The 27,298-nt window shown below is 42.3% G+C and overlaps 1 protein-coding gene across 1 annotated transcript; it reads right to left on the reverse strand.

Annotated features, from left to right (window-relative positions):
- Positions 1-5,532: 5,532 nt before the first annotated feature.
- LOC139394185 (zinc finger protein 391-like) lies at positions 5,533-10,658 on the reverse strand. Its single transcript, XM_071142230.1, has 2 exons — positions 10,078-10,658; positions 5,533-7,621 (listed from the first exon to the last, which is right to left on the reverse strand). The coding sequence occupies exons 1-2, from the start codon at positions 10,415-10,417 to the stop codon at positions 6,819-6,821; spliced, it is 1,143 nt and encodes a 380-aa protein (XP_070998331.1). The 5' UTR covers positions 10,418-10,658; the 3' UTR covers positions 5,533-6,818.
- Between the last annotated feature and the right edge of the window lie 16,640 nt (positions 10,659-27,298).

Genomic DNA, 27,298 nt, shown 5'->3' on the forward strand with positions numbered 1-27,298 from the left:
GGTGGTTAAAATAATTTATTACAATCTATACCATTCATACTATTACAAAATCATAATTCTCATTCATTCTTAATTAATTCTATTTACAAAAACATCAAACAAAAACAAACCTCAGGGGAGCATCGTCCCTCCCCGTCATACCTAACCAATACCTAACCCTTTCCCTATCTCCCCTTCCCTAATCTATCCCCTTACCAAACTCACTCTAACACTCCCAGCCCTAAACCCCCTTTCCACCTCTCCCGTGCCGCATGCTTCCCCCACTTCCTCTCCTCCCTCTTCATCTTCCCCCTCAAATCACCTTCCACCCTTCTCACTATCCCTTCCACCCCCCAATCTCTCCCTGTCTTGACTAAATTCTGCCTGGCTTCCCACAGTCCCTTTTTAAAGAGACTCATGAGAAGCCAGAGCAGAAACCTGTCCCTATCCGTTCCCTTTGCTCTCCCTACGCCTCTCTCTAGCCTAGCCCATGTCCAAACAAAATCACTCCTAACCACACCTAGCATTACCCGTGCCCTAGCCCAGACTAGTCCGGCAAAGGCACAGTCCCAAAAGGCATGGCGCACAGTCTCCTCCCTGCCACAAGAGGATCTTGGACAGGTGGGGGATTGCACCAAACTATACCGGTACAAGATGGCACGTACCGGCAAGCACTTATGGAGGCCCAACCAATTCAGGTCCTTGAGCCTATTGTCCAGGCCCCGCGCCTGCACTCCCTCCCAGACCACTGACGAGATGCCCGCTACAGGCGCAGGACTCCCTGCCTGCCTGACCTCCTCGTACAGGTGCCTGTGGTCTAAACCTACTCGGGCAACTTCAACCTCGGGGTGCGCACGCAGCCACTTGGCCGCATGGCCAAAATTCCACGGCAGCTGTTCCGCCCGAGGACCCGCGTTAGACCACACCATTACGCTTCTCGCCTTATACGAGAAGAACACCCGCAGGAGGTAACCGGACGGGTGTATAACCGGACGAGCAAGCTCCGTCAACAAGAAAGAAACAAAAATGGCGTCCAGCTTGAGGGGGAAATGTGGTACCCCCCTACCTCCCTCCCCGATGGGACAGATCATGCGTGCCCTGGCGACCCACTCGCACCTGCCACTCCACATAAACTGAAACACAAGCCTCACTAGAGGCCTCCTCAGACAAGCCGGCAATGGGTAGATGTATGCCACATACAAAAGAGACGGCAACACATCCACCTTTAGGACCAGGACTTTGCCCATAAAAGACAAATACCTAGCCTTCCACATTGCTAGCTTCCTCTGTACCACTGCGATACGCATGTTCCAGTTTAGCGTCGCTGAGCCGGAGGTCTCAAAATGAACCCCGAGAATCCTCAGGGCCCCTTCACAGAGAGATAACCCCCCAGGCACATCCGTTCTACCGCGCCATCTTCCGAAAAACTTGACGGAAGACTTTGCATGGTTCAGAACTGCTCCCGACGCTCGGGTGAAATCCCCAAAGATGGCAAGGGACCTTGTCAGGCACGAGTCCTTGCACAACAGCAAGGAAGTGTCGTCGGCGTACTGCGTCATCTTAACACGCAGCCCACCGCTTCCAGGGATCAACAAGCCTTCCACCCCTGTGTCTGCCCTAATGGCAGCCCCCAGAGGCTCCATGTACAGAACGAAGAGGAGAGCCGAGAGTGGGCATCCCTGCCTGACCCCAGACGAGAGGTCAAAAACGTCACCTAAGTGACTATTTACACTAACTCGACACCCCGCTCCGACATATAAAGTACGGATCCATCCTATAAACTTCTCCCCAAATCCTAATCTACCTAACACCCTGAATAGAAAAGATCTATTCACGCGATCAAAAGCTTTCGCCTGATCTAGCGCTGCTACCATTAAAGGCAGCCCTCTATCTTCAACCCAAGCGATGGAATCCCTGATCAACTGTAGGTTCCATCTTATAGAGCGGCCCTCTACCCCGCACGTCTGATCCTCGTGGACGACGTAGGGAAGGGCTGTGCGCAACCGGTCTGCTAAAACCTTTGCAAGAATCTTGTAATCTACGCACAGCATGGTCAATGGCCGCCAGTTGCCAAGGTCAGTTGCTTCCCCCTTCTTATAAAGAAGTGACAGCACACCAACAGCCATTGATCCCCCCGGGACCCCCGTCTCAAGGATGGCCTTCAAGACTTCGAGAACCACTGGTCCAAGTATACCCCAAAACTTGAGGTAAAACTCAGCCGGCAGCCCATCCATCCCAGGCACCTTCCCTTTTCCCATCCTCCTAAGAGCGCTCTCAACCTCTTCTAGTGAGATCTGGGCCTCCATCACGTCTCTAATGTCCTCTGGCAACCGCCGGGACAAGTGTTCTAAAAACACGTTTCCCTGCTCTACATCTATTTCCCTTTCCTTAAATAAACCTTGGAAATGATCAGTTGTCACCCTGACCATTTCCTCTGGTTTACTTACTATACTACCATTTTCTTCCCTAACTCCCTTCATTACCTTCCTACTCTGTCTGGCCCTAACCGACTTAAAGAACATAGCGGAACAAGTCTCATTATGTTCTAGAAAGCCACTATGCGCACGCTCCAGGAAAGCTCGAGCCTTCTGCTCCTGCAGCTCCCTGAGCTGCGCCTTTAGGGCTGCGAATCTCTCCCAGTCAATCGACCCGCCGAGGTTGCCTGCCTCGTACTCGAGTTCAATTAACCTTTGGATACGATCCACCTCCCTCCTTTCCTCCCTTTTTTTCCTTCTACAATATCCTATTATAAAAGCCCTTATCCTCCCCTTGACTAAATCCCACCACTCTAACACCCCCTCGCACATGGACCGGAGGCCGTCAAGCCTCCGAAAGAAACAAAAAAATTTGTCAACGAAAGCCTGCTCCTCCAGTATATCCCGATCTAACTTCCAGTACCCCCTACCGAAGAGGCAGACTGGCGACCCCACCTGCAGGAACACCCCGTCGTGATCCGTGAAGAAAACAGGCAACAGCCGCCCAGACAACTGACCCAAAGACCTGGATACAAAAATGTAGTCGAGCCTCCGCGCAACCCCCCTGGAGTTGCGCCATGTAGGACCGACCATTGCCGGAGTAGTGTGCAGTCCACCATCAACCAGACCATGGCAAGCCATTAGCCCAGAGATGGCACCTGCACTGCTATCACCGCCTAACCCTAAATCTATATTAAAGTCTCCTCCTATCACCAAGTGCCTGTTTGTAACACACAGGGGCGCCAGACAGTCCACCATCTCCCTCCTGTCTGCCGCCACCTGTGGCCCATACACCCAAATTAACCTATATCTAGCTTCTCTAAACTTAACATCTATCCCCAAAACTCTACCCTGCATTATTACAAAAGTGTTCTCTATTTTAACCTCTCTATGCCCACACAAAATCCCTACTCCTGTTGAGTGCACCCCTCCTATGCCCCAAAAAGATTCCCCCTTATCCCACTCCCTCTTAAATCTACACACATCCCCACCATCCCTCAGGTGAGCCTCCTGTAAAAAACAGAAATCAAACCCCACACCCTCTAAATAACAAAAAACCGCCCTCCTTTTAACATTATCCCTTAACCCCCTAACATTTAGACTAAAAAAAGAAACATAACTATTCATTTAATTATTTACAACAAATAAAAACCCCAAAACCCAAAGAAAAACCAGGAGACTCACCCGATGCTCCCCTGGTCCATCTCCACCGGCGGGGACGTCCTCTCCTCTCCTGACGCCCCCCCGTCCTCCATCCCAACCCATGATCCAGGCAGTGTGTTGGGTCCTCCCTCCCCACCCACCATCCCCCCCTCCCTGTTTGCCTCGGGGCTGCATATAGGGGACCCCATCTCCCCAAACAGGAGTTGGGATCCCTCTAGCAAACAACCCACCGACCCCTCACTGGAGTCATCCACTAAAATGCAAGGGGCTGAGGCAAACCGGGAGGACAAATTACCCTCCCCCCCCCCCCCCCCGCCACTCTCTTAACCCCCCCCTCCCCCTCCACACCCCCCTCCCTCTCACTTCCTGCCAAGCTCCCCCTCTTTATCCCTTTCTTCTTTGGTGAAGGAGGTAGCGGGGAGACACAACGTCCCATCCCCACTAACCCCTCCACCAAATCCCTCATTTCGACCTCGAGGAAGCCTGGCAGGCTGTCCCCCCACTCCTTCCCCCCATCTCCCCCCCCTCCCCTCCCACATCCACTCCTCCCTCCTTCTCCTTCACTGTCCCCGTTCCCTCTTCCACTCCTTCTCGTACCACTGTCCCCGTTCCCTCTTCCACTCCTTCTCGTACCACTGTCCCCTTCTCCCTCTTCTCAGCTTCTCCACCTTCTTCTTCTTCCGTCCCCTTTTTCTTCTCTCCTTCTGTTCCATTCTTTTCTTCTCCTCGCCTCTTTCTTCTCACCTCATCCTTCTTCCCATCTTCTTCCTGCGCCGTCTTTTCCCCTGTGCCATCCATGCAATCCGCACGCGTCCTTTCTTTCCTCCCCCCATCCCCCGCTCCCCCCCCAGCTGCAGACGCGTATGACCTGTGACGAGCCGGGCAATCACGCCACAGGTGTGCTCTTGAGCCACACCCGTGGCAAGCCTTGGGCTCGTCACACTCCTTGGCCTCGTGCTCTTCCGACCCACAAAAACGACATTTCTTGGCGCTGCACGAGGCCAGGATATGGCCGTAGGCCATACAACGCCTGCAGAACGGGGGCTGACGTGCATAGTAGAGTGTTCCCCTGTCAGCCCCCAGGGAGAACATCGCCGGAGGATGGAGGTAGCCATCCACACTCTTCGGGGACTCCCTGAGTAACGCCTGGAATCCTCTCCTCCCGTTCCAGAAACCCAGGGAGTCCCTGAGGTACCTCGCTGAGGAGACATTGTCCATGTACCTCCCCAGAAAGGCCCTCACCTCTTCATCTTTCACATGCGGATTGTACATGGTTACGGTGACCACCCTGAAGTTGTTCTTCGCCAGGCTGGTCACCGCATAATGGCACAGGGGTCCCGTTTTCTCCGCTTCCTTTGCCATCTTTATTACTTCATCATGTTTTTCTTCTTTGTGAAACGTCACATCGAAAGCCTTCTCATTCGGGTTCCCTTGAAGGCAGAGCACTTCCTTCACCTCTATCCTGAGGCATCCCATCAATATGGTCCTTCCAAAAGTTTCCCTGCCCCAAGGTTCCATCTCCTTTTCAGTCCATGAAAATCTTACGGTATTTGCTATACCAATCCCCGGAACCGACCAGGTTTGCTTGTTTGTATTCATTTTTTTTTTTTTTTTTTTTAAGAAAAAAAGCTCTCTTCAGAAAGAAGCTACAACCTGAAGTGAAAACATCTTTAAACCAAAAAGGTGGAGCAACTAAAGGTGTTGACTCTCCACATCTATCAAGACAACTGTAGCACAAGGCCAGACACTCTTAAATAGAACCTGGACCAGCTCAGGTGAAACACCTTCCCACTAACGAGATGGACAAGCCAGCACAGGTGTAACACATACTGACTAACGAGGTGACACCAATCAGTGTGCCGAAGACACATTTCAGTTGAACAACTGACAAGAAAACAACTTCCATTTCACATTATAATCAACTACAATGCTTTACTTTCATCAATATAAACATGGTGTCTACTGGCTGGCAACAATTAAAAACAAGAAAAAAACACGCATTTCTAAATAATAATATACAATCATATCTTTTCTCTTTTTTCATTGAATAGAATCCTAAAACTCACAAGCTTCTAGAACTCTCGTCCCCTTGGAAGGAACCCAAAAATAAACTCAAATCAAATCACATGCGCTGAATACAACAGCGAAATGCTTACTTTTCGACCCCCTCACCAACAGTGCAGTTTCAACAAAATACAGAAAAGAATAAGAGATAAAACTAATTTACAACACGGAAAAACATGTCAAGATAAATTGTGATCCATGGTAATGCACTGGTTAAATGCAAAACACATATTTTTGACTTCCCACCCTTGAAACAATCAGCAACCAAGTTGTCCTTACCACAGACATGTCTGATTTCAAGAGGAAACTAATTAAATATCCGTAGTAACTTTCCACCTCACTGCGGAGCTTCTCTCTCTTTTCAGGGTTCACTAGATAGTCATGTTGTTGGATCGGGGCCCAGTCCCCAATGTCATGCTCTAGTACATTTTGGTTGGCACATCTGAGAATGAACCCTGATATTCTAAAAGCAGGGCAACAGTGATGCATTTAAATGTAGGGGGCGCTAAACAAAGGAACACAACACTTATTTGTCATCACTCATCAATATCATGTTGAAATCAATTGTGCCGAGAGGAGGGAGATGAGGTTGCACGTCCTGTTAAAACGAACAGCTCAAAAACTACACAGAATCTGGGAATAATGTGTACATCCCTGGTTAGAGGATAACTTGAAGAAAACAAACAGCTAGCTACATTTTGAAGTGTTGCATTATGATTCAAGTGGGTCACCAACGTGGTAAGTGTAACACAGCTCTTTTTGTTAAATCTCATAAATAGTACTCTTTCAATTCAGAGCCTGGATTTTTCCCCTGAGGCTAATATCCAGATCATGCTGAAATCAATAGAACAGGGGGAAACGTTTAGGCTTCTACATTGTGACATTATTAAAATACTCCTACTACAATGTTACAACATTCTACATTGTGACATCATTAAAATACTCCTACTACAATGTTACAACATTCTACATTGTGACATCATTAAAATACTCCTACTACAATGTTACAACATTCTACATTGTGACATCATTAAAATACTCCTACTACAATGTTACAACATTCTACATTGTGACATCATTAAAATACTCCTACTACAATGTTTAAACATTCTACATTGTGACATTATTTAATTGATATCATGAAACAACTCCATGTATTTTCTGATGTCTAATCAGAGACCATTTATCATAGTATCTCTTCCCACATTGATTACAGCTATAGGGTTTCTCTCCTGTGTGTGTTCTCTGGTGTATCTTTAGATAGCTAGATGTAGAGAAACTCTTCACACATTGATTACAGCTATGGGGTTTCTCTCCTGTGTGTGTTCTCTGGTGTTTCGTTAGACAGCTAGATCTTGAAAAACTCTTCCCACATTGAGTACAACTATAAGGTTTCTCTCCTGTGTGTGTTCTCTGGTGTAAAGTCAGACATTGATATGCACCAAAACTCTTCCCACATTGATCACAGCTATAAGGTTTCTCTCCTGTGTGTGTTCTCTGGTGTCTAGTCAGACATTGATATGCACCAAAACTCTTCCCACATTGATCACAGCTATATTGTTTATCTCCTTTGTGTGTTCTCTGGTGTATAGTTAGATTGCTAGATGTAGTATAACTCTTCCCACATTGATCACAGCTATAAGATTTCTCTCCTGTGTGAATTCGTTGATGCATTTTAAGGTCTGATGAAGAGTTGAATCTCTTCCCACAGTCAGAGCAGCAGTGAGATTTCCCTCCAATGTGCATTCTCAGGTGTTCTTTTAGTGAATTTGGTATTGAGAAATATAACCCACAATCAGAGCAGCAGTTAGATATCTTCCCGGTGGGTCTCTGCTGGTGTTTCTGGAGGAGTTCTGATCTGGAGAGACTCTTCTCTGCCTCGTCAGCATCATGAGGTTGTTGAGGCTCCCCAGAGGATCCACGATGGTCACATCTCTCTCCTGTGTGAATGACAACGTCAGACAGATGGTTAAAGGCCCAAACCATCAGAAATCCACTGTTTATTTTGAGGTAAAAGGTGATGCCCAGAGCAGTTGTGAAGTTGTACAACAATTGACGTGTTAAATGATTTGACAATTAAGACAGTCAAGATAGCAACAATAGTTATATTTAGTCTTGTTTTCACATTAGTAGTAACTAGAAATAAGTTATTAAAGTTGTTGAAATCCTAAGCAGTGTGCCAGACAACTATTGGTCTCCAATACAGGCCCCTTTCTGTGTTTGCTAAAATTGCATCACGAGGGCAATGCACACATAATTTGATTAACTCCTCCATGGTAATGAGGAAACCGCTAGTTATGGATGTAGTATATCTGCTAATGAGGAAACCACTAGTTATGGATGTAATATATCTGGTAATGAGGAAACCACTAGTTATGGATGTAGTACATCTGGTGATGAGGAAACCACTAGTTATGGATGTAGTATATCTGGTAATGAGGAAACCACTAGTTATGGATGTAGTATATCTGGTAATGAGGAAACCACTAGTTATGGATGTAGTATATCTGGTAATGAGGAAACCACTAGTTATGGATGTAGTATATCAGGTAATGAGGAAACCGCTAGTTATGGATGTAGTATATCTGGTAATGAGGAAACCGCTAGTTATGGATGTAGTATATCTGGTAATGAGGAAACCGATAGTTATGGATGTAGTATATCTGGTAATGAGGAAACCACTAGTTATGGATGTAGTATATCTGGTAATGAGGAAACCACTAGTTATGGATGTAGTATATCTGGTAATGAGGAAACCGATAGTTATGGATGTAGTATATTTGCATGGAGCAAAAATGGTGAGCAAAGATTTTATTTTCACAATGTATTCTGAATATTACAGCGCACTATCAGTGCAAGATCAGGAGTGCTACTCAAGGAAACTAATTTTAAGCTCTGTGTGTAATTCACCACCGGAGTTCTCATAGGCTGACAGCAAAAATAGCCTCCATTTACAGGTTGCGTATGAGTGTATTTCACATTACTTTTGGATTATAATTGTAAGGCTCGCTTGAATGTCCTGGTTAATATGTTTGTGTTATTGTCGCAAATCAACTGCTTTACACTTAAAAAACACTTAACCAGTAAAATGCTCTTTGGCTTTAACATCAGCCATAACTTCACCTAACAATAACATAGACCTACTGTAGGACCCATAACTTCACCTAACAATAACATAGACCTACTGTAGGACCCATAACTTTTTGTTATCTGTTTTTGTTATCTGGGACACCCTAGAACATACAGTGCATTCAGACCCCTTCCTTTTGACACATTTTGTTAATCAATCAAAATATTTCACTTGGAAATGGCTTATGCCAAACGATGCTTTTATCCAGGCTTCAACCGACTCCCATTCCGATTTACGGATTATATATTTTTTAAATCTTATCTTCAGACAATACCTCATAATGACATCACAATACCCCATAAAAGTGAGGAAAAAGGTTTAGAAATGCTTGCATTTCTGTAGGACTTGTAACTCTCTAGGTCATGCCAGTAGGCTACAGTAGGTTGTATCTCTCTAGGCCATGCCAGTAGGCTACAGTAGGTTGTATCTCTCTAGGCCATGCCAGTAGGCTACAGTAGGTTGCAACTCTCTAGGCCACGCCAGTAGGATACAGTAGGTTGTAACACTCTAGGCCATGCCAGTAGGCTACAGTAGGTTGTAACACTCTAGTTCATGCCAATAGGTTACAGTAGGTTGTATCCAAGTGGAAACAATGATCAACCCAATGTGGAAAGAGTTGAATTTGGTCAACAACAAAATGAATGGCTTATTTGCTACGTGAGGATTACTTGATCTAACAGAAGTTTCGTAATGATTAAGTTGTTATGTGACATACCGACAACTTTGATAAAAAGCACTATAGGAGTTGTCTCCAGATCGCTATGCATATTCATGCTAGTAGCTTAGCATCTCTCTCCATTGAATACAGGCAGTTGATGTCAACAACCCTCATAGAATATAAATAATATATTACAATAATAGGATGTATCCACCAATCCAAAGAAGGGATAGGTGGAAGCTAGAGAACCCACAGTGCCGCTTTGTGGACAACGACTCCCCTTGTTAGGACAGAGAGACATCTTGTCAGTATATCCATAATCTTTGGTGTAGCCAACCCAACTCTCACATGGCACTATTAGGGGCCCCGGTGTGTAGTAAAAATCACTACATGCAGTGCCCCCCAGTCTGCAGTCAGCAGATAGACCCTTCTCAAATATATATGTTAAGTCACTTTTTGGAAACGGAATGGAAAAAACAAGGGGTAGCTTGCTCTCTTTGTCTCTGATTCTAGACATCAGTCATCATCCTAGGGCGCTCCGTTGAAGAGGTATTGACGAGCCAACTCCGAATATCCAAAGTTAAAAACAAATTGAAGACAGTACTTACTGGTGTTAATCAGATCTCCTATCTCCACCTCTTCATCTTTCAATGTGACAGTAATATCCCCTTCCTTCTTCACTCCAAAAACGACATCCTCTTTCCCGTCCTCCTCTTCTTTTACTTTAACATCCTCCCCCTCTTTCACTCTGAACGCATCTTCCTCTTCTTTCACTGAAACGTCTTTCTCTTCTTCTTTCACTGTAACAGACTCACCCTCTACTTGTTTTTTAACTGTGACATCCTCTTCCTTCTCCTCTTTCACCACAATGTTCAGCCCCAGAGCTTCTTTCTCCGTCCAGCAGATCTCCTCTTCTTTAACAGGAGGGGAGAAGTTTAGGGAGCTCATGGTCGGGGATGTTATCTAGCTATCATTAGCGACTAGGCTAGTGCTAACTTAACCAGACAGCTACTATAGCTGACTAATACAAAATAACGTAATATTAAATTAAATAGGTTAACAAGTAGATACAACAGAAGTGTGTCTAAAACACATCAGCTAATATACACCGAAAGCGTATAAATATCTTGAATCTTTCGGCTATGTTGGCTAGCAAGCTACCGAGGTGGTTGACGAGCTGTTTCTGAAGAACAGTCCACTAGATTATACGTCACGCTGGCAGCGTCGCCTGAAAGACGCACATCGCCGCCTGCTGACTGGAGTGGAAACGCAGTTGAGGATCATATTTTATTTTCAGACAAAGGTTATTTTAAATGGATTTAATTAAACAATACTATTATATTGAGACATACAAAGACAGGAATGTGTTGATTGATTAGTGCAAATAAAAAAAAATGTTTACCAGCATATTTAAGGCAGTTTCATTAAGTCATACTAAATCTAAATTAGCAGCTAGCTACTGTAGGTCTATACTGTTCCTACATGGTGTAACAATACATCATGTAGATGTATATAATGAACAGACTAGGTCTATACTGCTCCTACATGGTGTAACAATACATCATGTAGATGTATATAATGAACAGACTAGGTCAATACTGCTCCTACATGGTGTAACAATACATCATGTAGATGTATATAATGAACAGACTAGGTCTATACTGCTCCTACATGGTGTAACAATACATCATGTAGATGTATATAATGAACAGACTAGGTCTATACTGCTCCTACATGGTGTAACAATACATCATGTAGATGTATATAATGAACAGACTAGGTCTATACTGCTCCTACATGGTGTAACAATACATCATGTAGATGTATATAATGAACAGACTAGGTCTATTCTGCTCCTACATGGTGTAACAATACATCATGTAGATGTATATAATGAACAGACTAGGTCTATACTGCTCCTACATGGTGTAACAATACATCATGTAGATGTATATAATGAACAGACTAGGTCTATTCTGCTCCTACATGGTGTAACAATACATCATGTAGATGTATATAATGAACAGACTAGGTCTATACTGCTCCTACATGGTGTAACAATACATCATGTATATAATGAACAGACTAGGTCTATACTGCTCCTACATGGTGTAACAATACATCATGTAGATGTATATAATGAACAGACTAGGTCTATACTGCTCCTACATTTTTATGTATTATTATGTGTTATTTCTTTCTCCTTTATTTAACCAGGTAGGCAGTTTAGAACAAGGTTTCATTTACAACTGCGACCTGGCCAAGATAAAGCAAAGCAGTTCGACAAAAACAACAACACAGAGTTACACATGAACAAACATTCAGTCAACAACACAATAGAAGTCGAGAATATATTTTTAAGTTTAGGAATATTGTGAAACACGATCATTCCACTATTAATGCAGATATTATGGACATTTTATTTAAAACATGCAATTAAATTATAATTGTAGCTCCTTTAATTCAGACCCAAAATGTATTTGCTATAATGTGTGCCATTGCCCGGCTGTTAAAATGGACAGGAGACTATTTGAGACTCAGCCTTGAGTTTAAATCTGATGGAATGTTAACTTTGATTGTCTTCAATGAAAATTACCTTTCAAACATGGAATGCAACGTTGTATGAAACATTATTGTCAAGTGACTTGATGTCTACGGTGCCAAAGACATTGATAGTTGGGAGTGTCAAGTATGTTGATATAACGGTAATAATGTCAAAATCCCACTTTTAACAACCATCAGAATTGGTTAAAAAAAAGGTTATACCCAAGTAGTGCAGCGGTCTAAGGTACTGCATCGAAGGGCTAGAGGCATCACTACAGACCCGGGTTTGATCCGGGTTTAAACTCCACCAACGAAACTAGATCATCACATTTTAAAATGTTCAGGAGAGAATTCCAGGACCACGGAGCTGAGTAACTAAAACTATTTCTACCATGACCTGTTCTAATTTTTGGTACTGTTAGAAGCAAATGAGAAGGGGACCATAATTGCTCTGTTTGATCAAATAATTAAGACACACAAATTACTTGAGGGAGCCAGAGATCAAGATAATCTAACCAGAAGGAGGAAAATTCTGCCGTTATGCTCCTGAGGTTTCCCGTAATGGGCTACACCAGAGATCGGCAACCTTTTCCAGATGGAGTGCCAAGTTATCTTACCATTTCTACCGATCTGCGTGCCAGTTAGGATTTTCATATGCACATTTTTGTGGAATAGTTTCAATTTATAATAGTATCTCAAAATCATTGTCTGTGATTCATCTACATTCTATCTAAATGAAAATTATACAAATCTAAAAGTAACTTTTATTGCTATTGCCAACTATGTAAAAATTGCCTACATAAAGCTAACAAAAAAAACATTGCAGCCTGCAGGTAGAAAATATACTATAAATCACATTTTCTGCACATGGCCTGTCTACAACAATCTTGAAACATTGTATCAACTGGGTCCTCCAGTCCTCCAGGCGTGAATTTAATAGTATGTTGTATCTAGTTTCTCTCCTTCAGGGAACAGTAGTTATAGTCATAACGTTACGCTTGTCATATGATGAACTTCAACTTAAATACGGGATCTTGCAGTCTGACAGTTTTTTTATTATGAAATGCACTCGAACTACGTATCATTTAGTGGTTCCTTATGTTACGCTGGGGAAACAGAAGTACTAAATCATTTGAGTTCGCTAAATCCAATGATTTTTAACAGAGTCATCTTGTAATCCAAGATAGTGTAGCAGTAAGACGTGTTTGTTGTTGTAAATGTTATGTTTTTTTTGTATTTAAAAAAAAAATATTGCAATATATTTCAGTCTCTTTCTCCATTTTTTAAAATTACATATACCTTCCGGCAACCCACCTCACCCAATGTGATATGGATCTGCTATTTTTTGAACCTCCATCAGAAGCTAGCCATCAGAAGCTGACCAGCTAATTACATAGCCACTCCTAGCGGCCTTTACCTTTTTTTAGCTCAGACACCAGCTGCTTTTAGCCTGGATTAAACCGAAGCTAGCACCAGTTAGCCTCGAGCCAGGCACATCTCCCAGCTAGCATAGTAACTACTACCTAGCTGCTTCCCTGTTTCATATATTGCTGTTCACTGGACCCTATGATCACCTGGCTACATAGCTGATGCCTGCTGGACTGTTCATAAATCACGGGTGTCCTGTTTGTTTATTTTGTTTATCTGTCGGCCACAGCCACGAACTCATACCCTGTGTGTCATTAACTTACCCTCTCTGCCCATTCATCGCCATTTTACCTGTTGTTGTTGTCTTAGCTGATTAACTGTTGTCTTACCCGTTGTCTTAGCTAGCTCTCCTAATCAACACCTGTGATTGCTTTATGCCTCGCTTTATGTCGCTCTAATGTCAATATGCCTTGTATACTGTTGTTTAGGGTAGTGATCATTGTTTTATTTTACTGCGGAGCCTCTAGTCCCACTCAACATGCCTCAAATAACTATTTTGTCCCACCTCCCACACATGCGGTGACCTCACCTAGCATAACTCCAGAAATGCAACCTCTCTTATCGTCACTCAATGCCTAAGTTTACCTCCACTGTACCCACACCCTACCATACCCTCTACATCACCTGAGGAACAGAGGAGTAGGATGAGGATACGGCTAAAGGCTATCAGATCGTCTAGTGCGTTGGGAACAAAGAAAAAAGGAGCAGATTTCTGGGCTTGGTAGGATAGATTCAAGGCATAATGTACAGACAGGTTAACCCAGGCCCTGTGTGTCCCCAGGCACTCTCATTTGTCGACTTCTGTATTCGAAAAAGCCTTGGTTTCATGCATGTTAACATCAGAAGCCTCCTCCCTAAGTTTGTTTTACCCACTGCTTTAGCACCCCCCGCAAACCTTAATGGCCTTGCCGTGTCTGAATCCTGGCTTAGGAAGGCCACCAAAAATTCTGAAATTTCCATCCCCAACTACAACATTTTCCGTCAAGAAACTGTCAAAGGGGGTGACACTCTAGACCCAAACTCTAGACCCAAACTGTTACAGACTTATATCCATCCTGCCCTGCCTTTCTAAAGTCTTTGAAAGCCACGTAAACAAACAGATCACTGACCATTTCGAATCCCACCATACCTTCTCCGCTGTGCAATCCGGTTTCCGAGCTGCACCTCAGCCATGCTCAAGGTACTAAACGATATCATAACCGCCATCGATAAAAGACAGTACTGTGCAGCCGTCTTCATCGACCTGGCCAAGGCTTTCGACTCAATCACCGTATTCTTATCGGCAGACTCAACAGCCTTGGTTTCTCAAATGACTCAAAGGTTATGGGTCCTACATTAGGTCTATGTTGTTGTTAGGTGAAGTTATGGGTCCTACAGTACGTCTATGGTATTGGTATAACTACGGATTTCTGCATTAGCATGGTGGAGTTTCTGCAACCAAATTGCGTTTTAGCAAACAGAGGGCAGAGAGCGATGCAGAGAGCGATGCACGTATTTGGGGATGTCTGATAGGATAAACATAGTCTTACAAAAATCAATTGGCGAATGACAATAGTTCCTCAAAGTATTTGTACAATATTTCCAGCTCTCACTCTTGATAACCACTCGACATGAAAGGGAAAAATGTAATGATCCAGTGGAAATGTCATAAAAGACCTGATTACTTCTTATCCCTTACACAAATATCCGACAGCTGTGTCTGTCCCAAACTCACTGGCGTGGGAAACTCTGAGGGCCCAGAATATTTTATATCAAGTTTCAGATCGACATTGGTGACAGAACTTGAAACATTGATCAACTATGTAGACAGGCCATGTGCAGCCAATGTGATTTATTTTTATCTGGATATTTTCTAGATGTTTTTATTTGTTGGCTTTATGTAGGCTATTTTACATAGTTGGCAACGGCAATAAAAGTAGTTTAGATTTGTATCATTTTCATTTAGATAGAATGTAGATGAATCATAGAAAATGATTTTGAGAGAAAGACTTTAATTATTATTATTACTATTATAAATTAAACTGTTCCAGTAAAATGTGAATATGAAAATCATAACTGGCACCAGATCAGTAGAAATGGTCAGATAAATTGGCACTACAAATGGAAAAGGTTGCCGACTGCTGTTGTAGCCTATTACTGGAAACTATAGGAGCATAACGACTGCTGGTGTAGCCTATTACTGGAAACTATAGGAGCATAACGACTGCTGTTGTAGCCCATTACTGGAAACTATAGGAGCATAACGACTGCTGTTGTAGCCTATTACTGGAAACTTCAGGAGCGTAACGTCAGAATTTACTAAGGCCAGCAGCAGCGGAAGGAGGAAGAGTTTTTTTCTTATGGTTAGGCTATCTTGATCTCTGGTTCCCTCAAGTCATTTGTGTCTCAATTATTTAATAAAACAGGTGATTCCTGTGTTGATGATGTAAAGACCATTTGCATCTCTGTGGTGTGTAATGAGGAGCAACCAGACGCTGGACGCATTTATGAAATTGCTTATTCCAGTTACTAATAAGCATGCACCCATTAAGAAAAGGACTGTAAAAGCTGTAAACTCCCAGTGGAATGATGAGAAATAAAAAAATGGTATGGTTGAGAAGGATGAGGCAAAGGGAATGGCAAATAAGTCTGGCTGTACAACCGATTGACAAACATCCTGCAAATTGAGAAATCATGTGACAAACTGAATAAAAAGAAGAAAAACGATACAATGAAACAAAGATAAATGACATAAGGAATGATAGTAAAAAGCTTTTGAGAACCTTACATACAATTTTGGGAAAAAGGCAAACTCTGCTCCATCATTAACTGAATCAGATGGCTCATTCATCAAAGCCCACTACTTTTATGATTTTTTCATTGGACTTATTAGCAAACATAGGCATGACATACCAGCAACAAATGCTGACACTCCACATCCAAGTATATCTGACCAAATTATGAAAGACAAGCATTGTAATTTAGAATTCCGTAAAGTCAGTGTGGAAGAGGTGAAAAAAGAATTGTTGTCTATCAACAATGACAAGCCACCGGGGTCTGACAATCTAGATGGAAAATTACTGAGGATAATAGCGGACTATATTGCCGCTCCTATTTTCCGTATCTTTAATTTAAGCCTACTAGAGAGCATGTGCCCTCAGGCCTGGAGGGAAGCTAAAGTCATTCGACATGCGCTCTGCTCTGCATAGTTGGCTCCAGGTAAAATGTTGCATTTATTCAGCCATTTTGTGACCAAAATCAAGCTACATATGGACAGTACCAAAATAAACTGACTCTGTAAATGACAAAGCGCCTCGTAACCTAGCTGGAAATGGGACAAACGGACCCCTTCTGTGGTAACAGATTGGGACGATTTCTAACCAAATCTAATTCCCAGGAACCGGGTTCAAATTAACCACAGAGACTGTGTGGGATAATAACATGGCCGTGTCCAACCCTGCTTGTTCCCTCGACTCCACTTCCATCCACCAATCTCCAACAGGGCCCTTAACCTGTATCAATAGACACTTCATTGTGAGCTACAGGTAGGAATCAGCAATGAATCCCAATAATGAGCCACCTATGGGAGGGGTATTTTTTGTGGACAAATATCTCAACGTATTACTGCTACCCTGGGGAGATTGATATACCCCTTGAACATCGGCTCCAACCCTCGACGGATGTGGCAGGGCTTGCAAACTATTGCAAACTATTACAGACTACAAAGGGAAGCACAGCCGATAGCTGCCTAGTGACACGAGCCTACCAGACGAGCTAAATTACTTCAATGCTTGCTTCGAGGTAAGTAACACTGAAACATGCATGAGAGCATCAGCTGTTCCGGACGACTTTGTGATCACGCTCTCCGCAGCCGATGTGAGTAAGACCTGTAAACAGGTTAACATTCACAAGGCCACAGGGCCCAATGGATTATCAGGACGTGTACTCCAAGCATGCGCTGACCAATTGGGAAGGGTCTTCACTGACATTTTCATCCCTTGTCTGAGTCTGTAATACCAAGATGTTTCAAGCAGAACACCATAGTCCCTGTGCCCAAGAACACTAAGGTAATCTGCCTAAATGACTACCGACCCGTAGCACTCACGTCTGTAGCCATGAAGGGATTTGAAAGGCTGGTCGTGGCTCACAACACCATTACCCCTTTGTCACCATAAACCCTAGACCCACTCCAATTTGCATACCGCCCCAACAGATCCACAGATGATGCAATCTCTATTGCACTCCAAACTGCACTTTCCCACCTGGACAAAAGGAACACCCATGTGAGAATGCTATTCATCGACTACAGCTCAGCGTTCAACACCATAGTGTCCTCAAAGCTCATCACTAAGCTAAGGACCCTGGGATTAAACACTGAGCACGCCCCCATTCTCATCGAAGGGGTTGTAGTGGAGCAGTTGAAAGCTTCAAGTTTCTTGGTATCCACATCCTTGGTGTCCACATTATATGCTTAGTTACAGTTTTTTCTCAGTCGCTTTGGTGCATTTTTCACATCATCCCTAACATGTGCAAAATATTAAGTGCATTTCTCAGAACAATTTGTACAAACTGCAATATACAATATATATGTTTCTAAAGCTAGTCAGTCACTAAAAATCCTTTGTACATATCTCAAAAGTAAATATTCATGCCAATGATCATGTCAGTGTCATCAGAATGATAAGTCATTGAGTCATTGTTCACGAACAAGGTCGTCAAAATGTTTAGGCATGTTGTCAATGTAACTGTGTACTTTGACAGTATTACCTGATGTAAACTTAGGCTACAGTTTGGATGACAGTTACTGTATTGAAAATGCACAAGGCTGCACTTCTATGGCATATATCAATTTCAACAGTACTATTTACATATTACTGTATGTACTGCCAGTGTAGATTTCCTGTAGGGGTCAAATTGTTAGAGCTGTTGATAAGTCATTAGCATACCTTAAGGGAACATTTCGGCATTTCGTGTATGATCAGTGAGAAAGTCCATATTGCAAATGTACGGTCCCTTACCAGATGTCCGAAATCGTTTGTAAAATTTGCGGTCGGCGTCGGCCGTGCGGTAGGGCGGACCTACCGGGAAGTCATCGAATGAACTTTGTCGGACGTTCGGTTTCCGTTTAAAAAAAAAAACAAGTTTTGGACCGTTTTTCCGCCATCCCGGAAATTCCCACCAGATGGCATACGGAATCGTATGGCAATTTGGCAAAACATCACGAGTCACGACGGGGCCTTATCTCAAAAACGGAAAATATTTCGAAGCCGAAACTTGGTGAGCGTAGGTTTGGCATAATGGGCAGTTGGCCCCGAACGGGATGGCGTCTAGGCCTCGACGGTTTTTGAGTTACGGCCATTTTTCTGGGATTAAAGGCTTAAAATGGAAATAGAGAAATTATTTTTCCACTTCAGGTCAAAGTCAAGGAGCCTCCGGTGTCAATAAAAAAAGAACCAGCCATTTATCTATCGTCATTTAAGAGAAACGGAACAATGACAAATTGGTGATGGTCACAAATAGGCGTTTTTTTTTTTCAACAGTTACAGATCCAGTTGCAGGGTGTTCATACGAATCTTTTTAAAGTGTGCTGCGGAGCTCTGCGACATTTCTGTGATTTTCTATGATTTTCTGAAATAACACAATAACTCAGTTCTTAACGTAAAGACTTAAAACTCAGGATTATGTAAAGGCATACCCCAATCAGGATATGAGTTTATTTATAGCTTCCTGTGCCAACCAGAAGTGCCTTAAATGGTGTCATAGTGGCTGTTTCCAAGGGTTAAAAAGATATTTTCAAAACTTCATATGTGTGATTAGGCAACCCCCATAAACTGTAAGTCAGTCATTTCTCCCAACAGATGTCAAAGAAAAGCTCTCACACACACACACACACAGCAAGGATGGAGTGACAAAGTGCGGTGCTTAAAGACACAGAGAGCAGGCAATGCAATGCATTACCATAATCCCTAGGCCGTGCCGAGTTCAACGAGATATCCCGCTTGACCGTAGCTCGCTCGGTCTAGGCGCAGCGACCATTAGAATAGTAGGCCCAAAATGAAGCCTGCCCCACAATGTCATTTGCTTTTGAGTGACAGTGAGAGAACCGTTAGGGTGAGAAGAAAAATTCCACCACAGGAATGTTCCTAAGGTCCTCCCGATCTGAACAAGCCTAACCTTGACCGTGTGGCATTAACCCTTCACAGTAAAACAGGGTTTTTTGATCTCACAGATTACAGTATCATCTCTCCCCATAGGAATACATAGCCTGCACAACAAAATTCAACCTGAAGCCTATATGGGTTATGAATGCCGTATGAACCTGTCTTCGGTACCAGTCCATCAGGCCACTATGAGGTCTACCTGTGTTGATTCTAAGCTTCCTGGACCAACCGGAAGTGGTTAAAATCACCCTAAAAGTGTTTACCCATACACTGCCTGCAGTTTGATAGACGTAGTGCATTCAACCCTGTGTAGATTAGTCAATTCTTAACGTAAAGACTTAAAACTCAGGATTCTGTAAGTGGCCATGTCAATCAAGACATGTGTTGATTTATAGCTTCCTGTGCCAACCGGAAGTGCCATAATTGGTGTCTCAGGGGCTGTTTCGAAGGGTTGAAAAAGTCAGATCTGTCCAAAACTTCATATATGTGATTAGGCAACCCCCATGAACTGTAAATCAGTCATTTTTCCCCAAAAAAAATCAAAGGAAAAAAAAATCACACTAAAACACAACTTGGAAGGAGGGACGTATTGGGGTGCGTAGAGACAGACAGTGGCTGCAATAGTTAGCTTTGTTCGAGCTAAAACAGAACGGTCGGACCTAGAGTTCCGAAACTTTAGAAACCTGTTCTAGACCTCCGGTCGATGGTGCGTGGTGAGTTACGTGGCTCTAGACGGTTCTCGGACCGAGAAACAGCCTCGTACATTTGCAATAACTTCAATTCATTTTTGCATCACGAAAATGACGACGTTTAGAAAAGTCTCAGAGACGCAAGGCTAGGTGCGTTGAAACCGGCTCGGCCCATAGAGACGGACCCCAACGTTTCTGTCCGATAGCTCGTTCAAGGACCCCGTAGCAAGGCATGGAAATAAGTGGATTTTCAGCACCAATTAGGGTTTTTCTCGGACACCAAAATACCTATCGAGCCGAAACTCGGGATTCGGGGTCGCCTCACATAGGCCTTCGCATAATGTCCGAACTGGACCCGCAGCTAGAACGTAACTATGTGTTTTACCTTTTTATTATGTTTTCAACTGAAGGCGCTGTGAATCATGGGCCTGCTCTGACATATGTGATAGTTGGCTACTAAATGAGTAGGAAAAAGTGGGTTTGGTGTCAATTGATATCCGTTTGGTGTCATAATGACATCTAATTGACTGATGGACACTGACTTGCTAGTTGACTTTTGTACATTTGCAATATGTTTAAACGGAGAGGGACCATCACCAAAATGGCATTCTGAAATCAACAAAAATGAATGTTCCTAAGGTCCTCCCAATCTGAACAAGCCTAACCTTGACCGTGTGGCATTAACCCTTAACAGTAAAACAGTGTTTTTTGATCTCACAGATTACAGTGTCATCTCTCCCCATAGGAATACATTGCCTGCACCCCTAATTTCAACCTGAGGCCTATGTGGGTTATGAATGCCGTATGAACCTGTCTTCGGTACCAGTCCATCAGGCCACTATGAGGTCTACCTGTGTCGAATCTAAGCTTCCTGGACCAACCGGAAGTGGTTAAAATCACCCTAAAAGTGTTTACCCATACCCTGCCTGCAGTTTGATAGACATAGTGCATTCAAGCCTGTGTAAATCAGTCAGTTCTTAACGTAAGGACTTAAAACTCAGGATTCTGTAACAGCATACCCCAATGAGGATATGTGTTGATTTATAACTTCCTGTGCCAACCGGAAGTGCCATAATTGGTGTCTCAGGGGCTGTTTCGAAGGGTTAAAAAAGTCTGATCTTTCCAAAACTTCATATGTGTGATTAGGCAACCCCCATGAACTGTAAATCAGTCATTTTTCCCAAAAAAATTCAAACGAAAAAAAAATCACACTAAAACACAACTTGGAAGGAGGGACGTATTGGGGTGCGTAGAGACAGACAGTAGCTGCAATAGTTAGCTTTGTTGGAGCTAAAAAAGAACCGTCAGACCTAGAGTTCCGAAACTTTAGAAACCTGTTCTAGACCTCCCGTCGATGGTGCGTGGTGAGTTACGTGGCTCTAGAAGGTTCTCGGACCGAGAAACAGCCTCGTACATTTGCAATAACTTCAATTCATTTTTGCATCACGAAAATGACGACATTTAGAAATGTCCCAGAGTCGCAAGACTAGGTGCATTGCGAACGTCTCGGCCCATATAGACAGACCCCAACGTTTCTGTCCGATAGCTCATTCAAGGACCCCGTAGCAAGTCATGGAAAATATTGGATTTTCAGCACCAATTAGGGTTTTTCTCGGACACCAAATGACCTATCGAGCCGAAACTTGGGATTCGGGGTCGCCTCAGCTAGGCCAACACATAACATAAGAAATGGAACCGCAGCTAGAACGTAACTACGTGTTTTATGGTTTTTTTATGGTTTGAACCGAAGGCATTGTGAATTTTGGGCCAGCTCTGAAGTATGTAATAGTTGGCTACTAAACGAGTTGGAAAAAGTGGGTTTGGTGTCAGTTTGTATCAGTTTGGTGGTCAGAATGATATCTAATTGACTGTTGGACTCTTGTCCACTTGACTCTTGTACATTTGCAATATGATTCTATAGTGAAAAAACATCACCAAAAGCGACATTCTGAAATCAACCCAAACGAGCGATTGAGATGAATCACTGCAAAGCCATCCCGAGTTCATCGGGCCAGTCAATTTCACATTCCTGCAGGATTTTTATAGCATGACAAATTCGTGATGGTACCTGCCCATTAAAACATGTTGCAAATGCACAGTGACTTTGAAAAAGTAAGGAAACATAAACAAAAAAACATCAAAAATTTTTTTGGGGGGGTAACCAGTTGCATATTTTAGATCACAAGTTGACAAAGGTATAGTTTGAGCAAAGTAAAGTTTGAATTTTGAGCATGACAAATTCGTGATGGTACCTGCCCATTGAAACATATTGCAAATGCACAGTGACTTTGAAAAAGTAAGGAAACATAAACAAAAAAACATCAACACATTTTTGGGGTAACCAGTTGCATATTTTAGATCACAAGATGACAAAGGTATAGTTTGAGCAAAGTAAAGTTTGAATTTTGAGCATGACAAATTCGTGATGGTACCTGCCCATTAAAACATATTGCAACTGCACAGTGACTTTGAAAAAGTAAGGAAACATAAACAAAAAAACATCAAAACATTTTTGGGTAACCAGTTGCATATTTTAGATCACAAGATGACAAAGGTATAGTTTGAGCAAAGTAAAGTTTGAATTTTGAGCATGACAAATTCGTGATGGTACCTGCCCATTAAAACATATTGCAAATGCACAGTGACTTTGAAAAAGTAAGGAAACATAAACAAAAAAACATCCCAAAATTTTTTTTTTGGGTTACCAGTTGCATATTTTAGATCACCAGTTGCACATTTCAGGTCACCAGTTGCACATTTCAGATCACCAGGTGCACGGAGGAAAATATTTACTTTTGACTTTGACTTTTGACTTCCTATGACATCATATTGCAAATGGACAAAACATATGCCTTATGCACAAGTAAAACAAAAAGAAATATGATAATACAAGTTGACAAAGGTATAGTTTGAGCAAAGTAAAGTTTGAATTTTGACAATGACAAATTCGTGATGGTACCTGCCCATTGAAACATATTGCAAATGCACAGTGACTTTGAAAAAGTAAGGAAACATAAACAAAAAAAATCAAAAAAATGTTGTTGCACATTTCAGATCACCAGTTGCACGGAGGAAAATCGTTACTTTTGACTTTGACTTTTGACTTCCTATGACATCATATTGCAAATGGAGAAAACATATGCCTTATGCACAAGTAAAAAAAAAAAAAAAATATGATAATAAAGTATGACTAAAGTATGTTGATAAAGTTCTTATACATGTGTTATTGACACAAAAATCGAAAGAATTTTGAAAAACGGTCCAGAAAGCACTTTTTTAAGGATGTGTGAAGTTTTTTACCAAATTTTGACATTTTTGACTTTTGACTTTTGACTTCCTATGAAATCATATTCCAAATGGAGAAAACATATGCCTTATGCACAAGTAAAAAAAAAATATATATATGATAATAAAGTATGACTAAAGTATTTTGATAAAGTTCTTATACATGTGTAATTGACACAAAAATCGAAAGAATTTTGAAAAAAGGTCCAGAAAGCACTTTTTTAAGGATGTGTGAAGTTTTTTACCAAATTTTGACATTTTTGACTTTTGACTTTTGACTTCCTATGAAATCATATTCCAAATGGAGAAAACATATGCCTTATGCACAAGTAAAAATATATATATATATATATGATAATAAAGTATGACTAAAGTATGTTGATAAAGTTCTTATACATGTGTAATTGACACAAAAATCGAAAGAATTTTGAAAAACGGTCCAGAAAGCACTTTTTTAAGGATGTGTGAAGTTTCTTACCAAATTTTGACATTTTTGACTTTTGACTTTTGACATCCTATGAAATCATATTGCAAATGGACAAAACATATGCCTTATGCGCATGTAATTAAAAAAAAAAAAAATGATGATGACAAAAGTATACTCATACAGTTCTTACACATGTGTAATTGACAAAAAAATCAAAAGAATTTCGAAAAAAGGTCCAGAAAGCACTTTTTTAAGGGGTGATAAGTTTTAAAAAATATATATATTTTTTCAAAATTTTGCTTTTGGATGTTGACTTGGGTTCCATTTGCAATATGAAAAGCCCCGGTGGAACGCACACGCCCCCTATTGGAATTTTGAAGTGTTACAATTGGCAATTGCCATATGGCATTTGCAATATACTTTGCATGAATCAACGCCAAATTGGGTGGTATTGGCCATCGTGTATATGGTTTGTCCAATGCCAATATTTTGCCATTAATTTTTGTCCAAATCAGGGGGGTATTCCCTTACAACATGTTCCCTAACCCCCCAGTAGTATTAACAACATGTTCCCTAACCCCCCAGTAGTATTAACATACCTTCAGTAGTATTAAACAACATGTTCCCCCCCAGTAGTATTAACAACCTGTTCCCTAACCCCCCAGTAGTATTAACAACATGTTCCCCCCAGTAGTATTAACAACATGTTCCCCCCAGTAGTATTAACAACATGTCCCCCCCAGTAGTATTAACAACATGTACCCTAATCCCCCAGTAGTATTAAACAACATGTTCCCCCCAGTAGTATTAACAACATGTTCCCCCCAGTAGTATTAACAACATGTTCCCCCCAGTAGTATTAACAACATGTTCCCCCCCAGTAGTATTAACAACATGTTACCCCCCAGTAGTATTAACAACATGTTCCCTAAACCCCCAGTAGTATTAAACAACATGTTCCCCCCAGTAGTATTAACAACATGGTCCCCCCAGTAGTATTAACAACATGTTCCCCCCAGTAGTATTAACAACATGTTCCCCCCAGTAGTATTAACAACATGTTCCCCCCAGTAGTATTAACAACATGTTCCCCCCAGTAGTATTAACAACATGTTCCCCCAGTAGTATTAACAACATGTTCCCCCAGTAGTATTAACAACATGTTCCCCCCAGTAGTATTAACAACATGTTCCCCCCAGTAGTATTAACGACATGTTCCCCCCAGTAGTATTAACGACATGTTCCCCCCAGTAGTATTAAACAACATGTTCCCCCCAGTAGTATTAACAACATGTTCCCTAACCCCCCAGTAGTATTAACAACATGTTCCCCCCAGTAGTATTAACAACATGTTCCCCCCAGTAGTATTAACAACATGTTCCCTAACCCCCCAGTAGTATTAACAACATGTTCCCCCCCAGTAGTATTAACAACATGTTCCCTAACCCCCCAGTAGTATTAAACAACATGTTCCCCCCAGTAGTATTAACAACATGTTCCCCCCCAGTAGTATTAACAACATGTTCCCTAACCCCCCAGTAGTATTAACAACATGTTCCCTAACCCCCCAGTAGTATTAACAACATGTTCCCCCCCAGTAGTATTAACAACATGTTCCCCCCAGTAGTATTAACAACATGTTCCCTAACCCCCCAGTAGTATTAACAACATGTTCCCCCCCAGTAGTATTAAACAACATGTTCCCCCCAGTAGTATTAACAACATGTTCCCCCAGTAGTATTAACAACATGTTCCCCCCCGGTAGTATTAAACAACATGTTCCCCCCCAGTAGTATCAACAACATGTTCCCCCCCAGTAGTATTAAACAACACGTTCCCCCCGAGTAGTATTAACAACATGTTCCCCACAGTAGTATTAACAACATGTTCCCCCCAGTAGTATTAACAACATGTTCCCCCCAGTAGTATTAACAACATGTTCCCTAACCCCCCAGTAGTATTAACAACATGTTCCCCCCCAGTAGTATTAAACAACATGTTCCCCCCAGTAGTATTAACAACATGTTCCCCCCAGTAGTATTAACAACATGTTCCCCCCAGTAGTATTAACAACATGTTCCCCCCAGTAGTATTAACAACATCTTCCCCCCAGTAGTATTAACAACATGTTCCCCCCCAGTAGTATTAAACAACATGTTCCCCCCAGTAGTATTAACAACATGTTCCCCCCAGTAGTATTAACAACATGTTCCCCCCAGTAGTATTAACAACATGTTCCCCCCAGTAGTATTAACAACATGTTCCCCCCAGTAGTATTAACAACATGTTCCCTAACCCCCCAGTAGTATTAACAACATGTTCCCCCCAGTAGTATTAACAACATGTTCCCTAACCCCCCAGTAGTATTAAACAACATGTTCCCTAACCCCCAGTAGTATTAACAACATGTTCCCCCCAGTAGTATTAACAACATGTTCCCCCCAGTAGTATTAACAACATGTTCCCCCCAGTAGTATTAACAACATGTTCCCTAACCCCCCAGTAGTATTAACAACATGTTCCCCCCAGTAGTATTAACAACATGTTCCCCCCAGTAGTATTAACAACATGTTCCCCCCAGTAGTATTAACAACATGTTCCCTAACCCCCCAGTAGTATTAACAACATGTTCCCCCCAGTAGTATTAACAACATGTTCCCTAACCCCCCAGTAGTATTAACAACATGTTCCCTAACCCCCCAGTAGTATTAACAACATGTTCCCTCCAGTAGTATTAACAACATGTTACCCCCCAGTAGTATTAACAACATGTTCCCTAACCCCCCAGTAGTATTAACAACATGTTCCCGCCAGTAGTATTAACAACATGTTCCCCCCAGTAGTATTAACAACATGTTCCCCCCAGTAGTATTAACAACATGTTCCCCCCAGTAGTATTAACAACATGTTCCCTAACCCCCCAGTAGTATTAACAACATGTTCCCTAACCCCCCAGTAGTATTAACAACATGTTCCCTAACCCCCCAGTAGTATTAACAACATGTTCCCTAACCCCCCAGTAGTATTAACAACATGTTCATCTTCATCTTCATGTTCAACATGCTCTGTGGTGTAGTAGGTCGTCGCGAGACTAGGGGGGTTTCTAGTTATTGTATTTCTATGTTGGTGTGTGTATGGATCACAATTGGAGGCAGCTGGTAATCGTTATCTCTAATTGGGGATCATCTTAGTGTGTCCCTTTTCCCTCCTGCGTTGTGGGATATTGTTTTGTTGAGTGCCTATGTGCGCTACGTACTGCACGTTCGTTAATCCTGTGTTGTTTTGAAGTTTCACTATCATAAATATGTGGAACTCT

The sequence above is a fragment of the Oncorhynchus clarkii genome, unplaced genomic scaffold (genome assembly GCF_045791955.1).
Source record: "Oncorhynchus clarkii lewisi isolate Uvic-CL-2024 unplaced genomic scaffold, UVic_Ocla_1.0 unplaced_contig_11233_pilon_pilon, whole genome shotgun sequence".
NCBI lineage: Eukaryota > Metazoa > Chordata > Actinopteri > Salmoniformes > Salmonidae > Oncorhynchus > Oncorhynchus clarkii.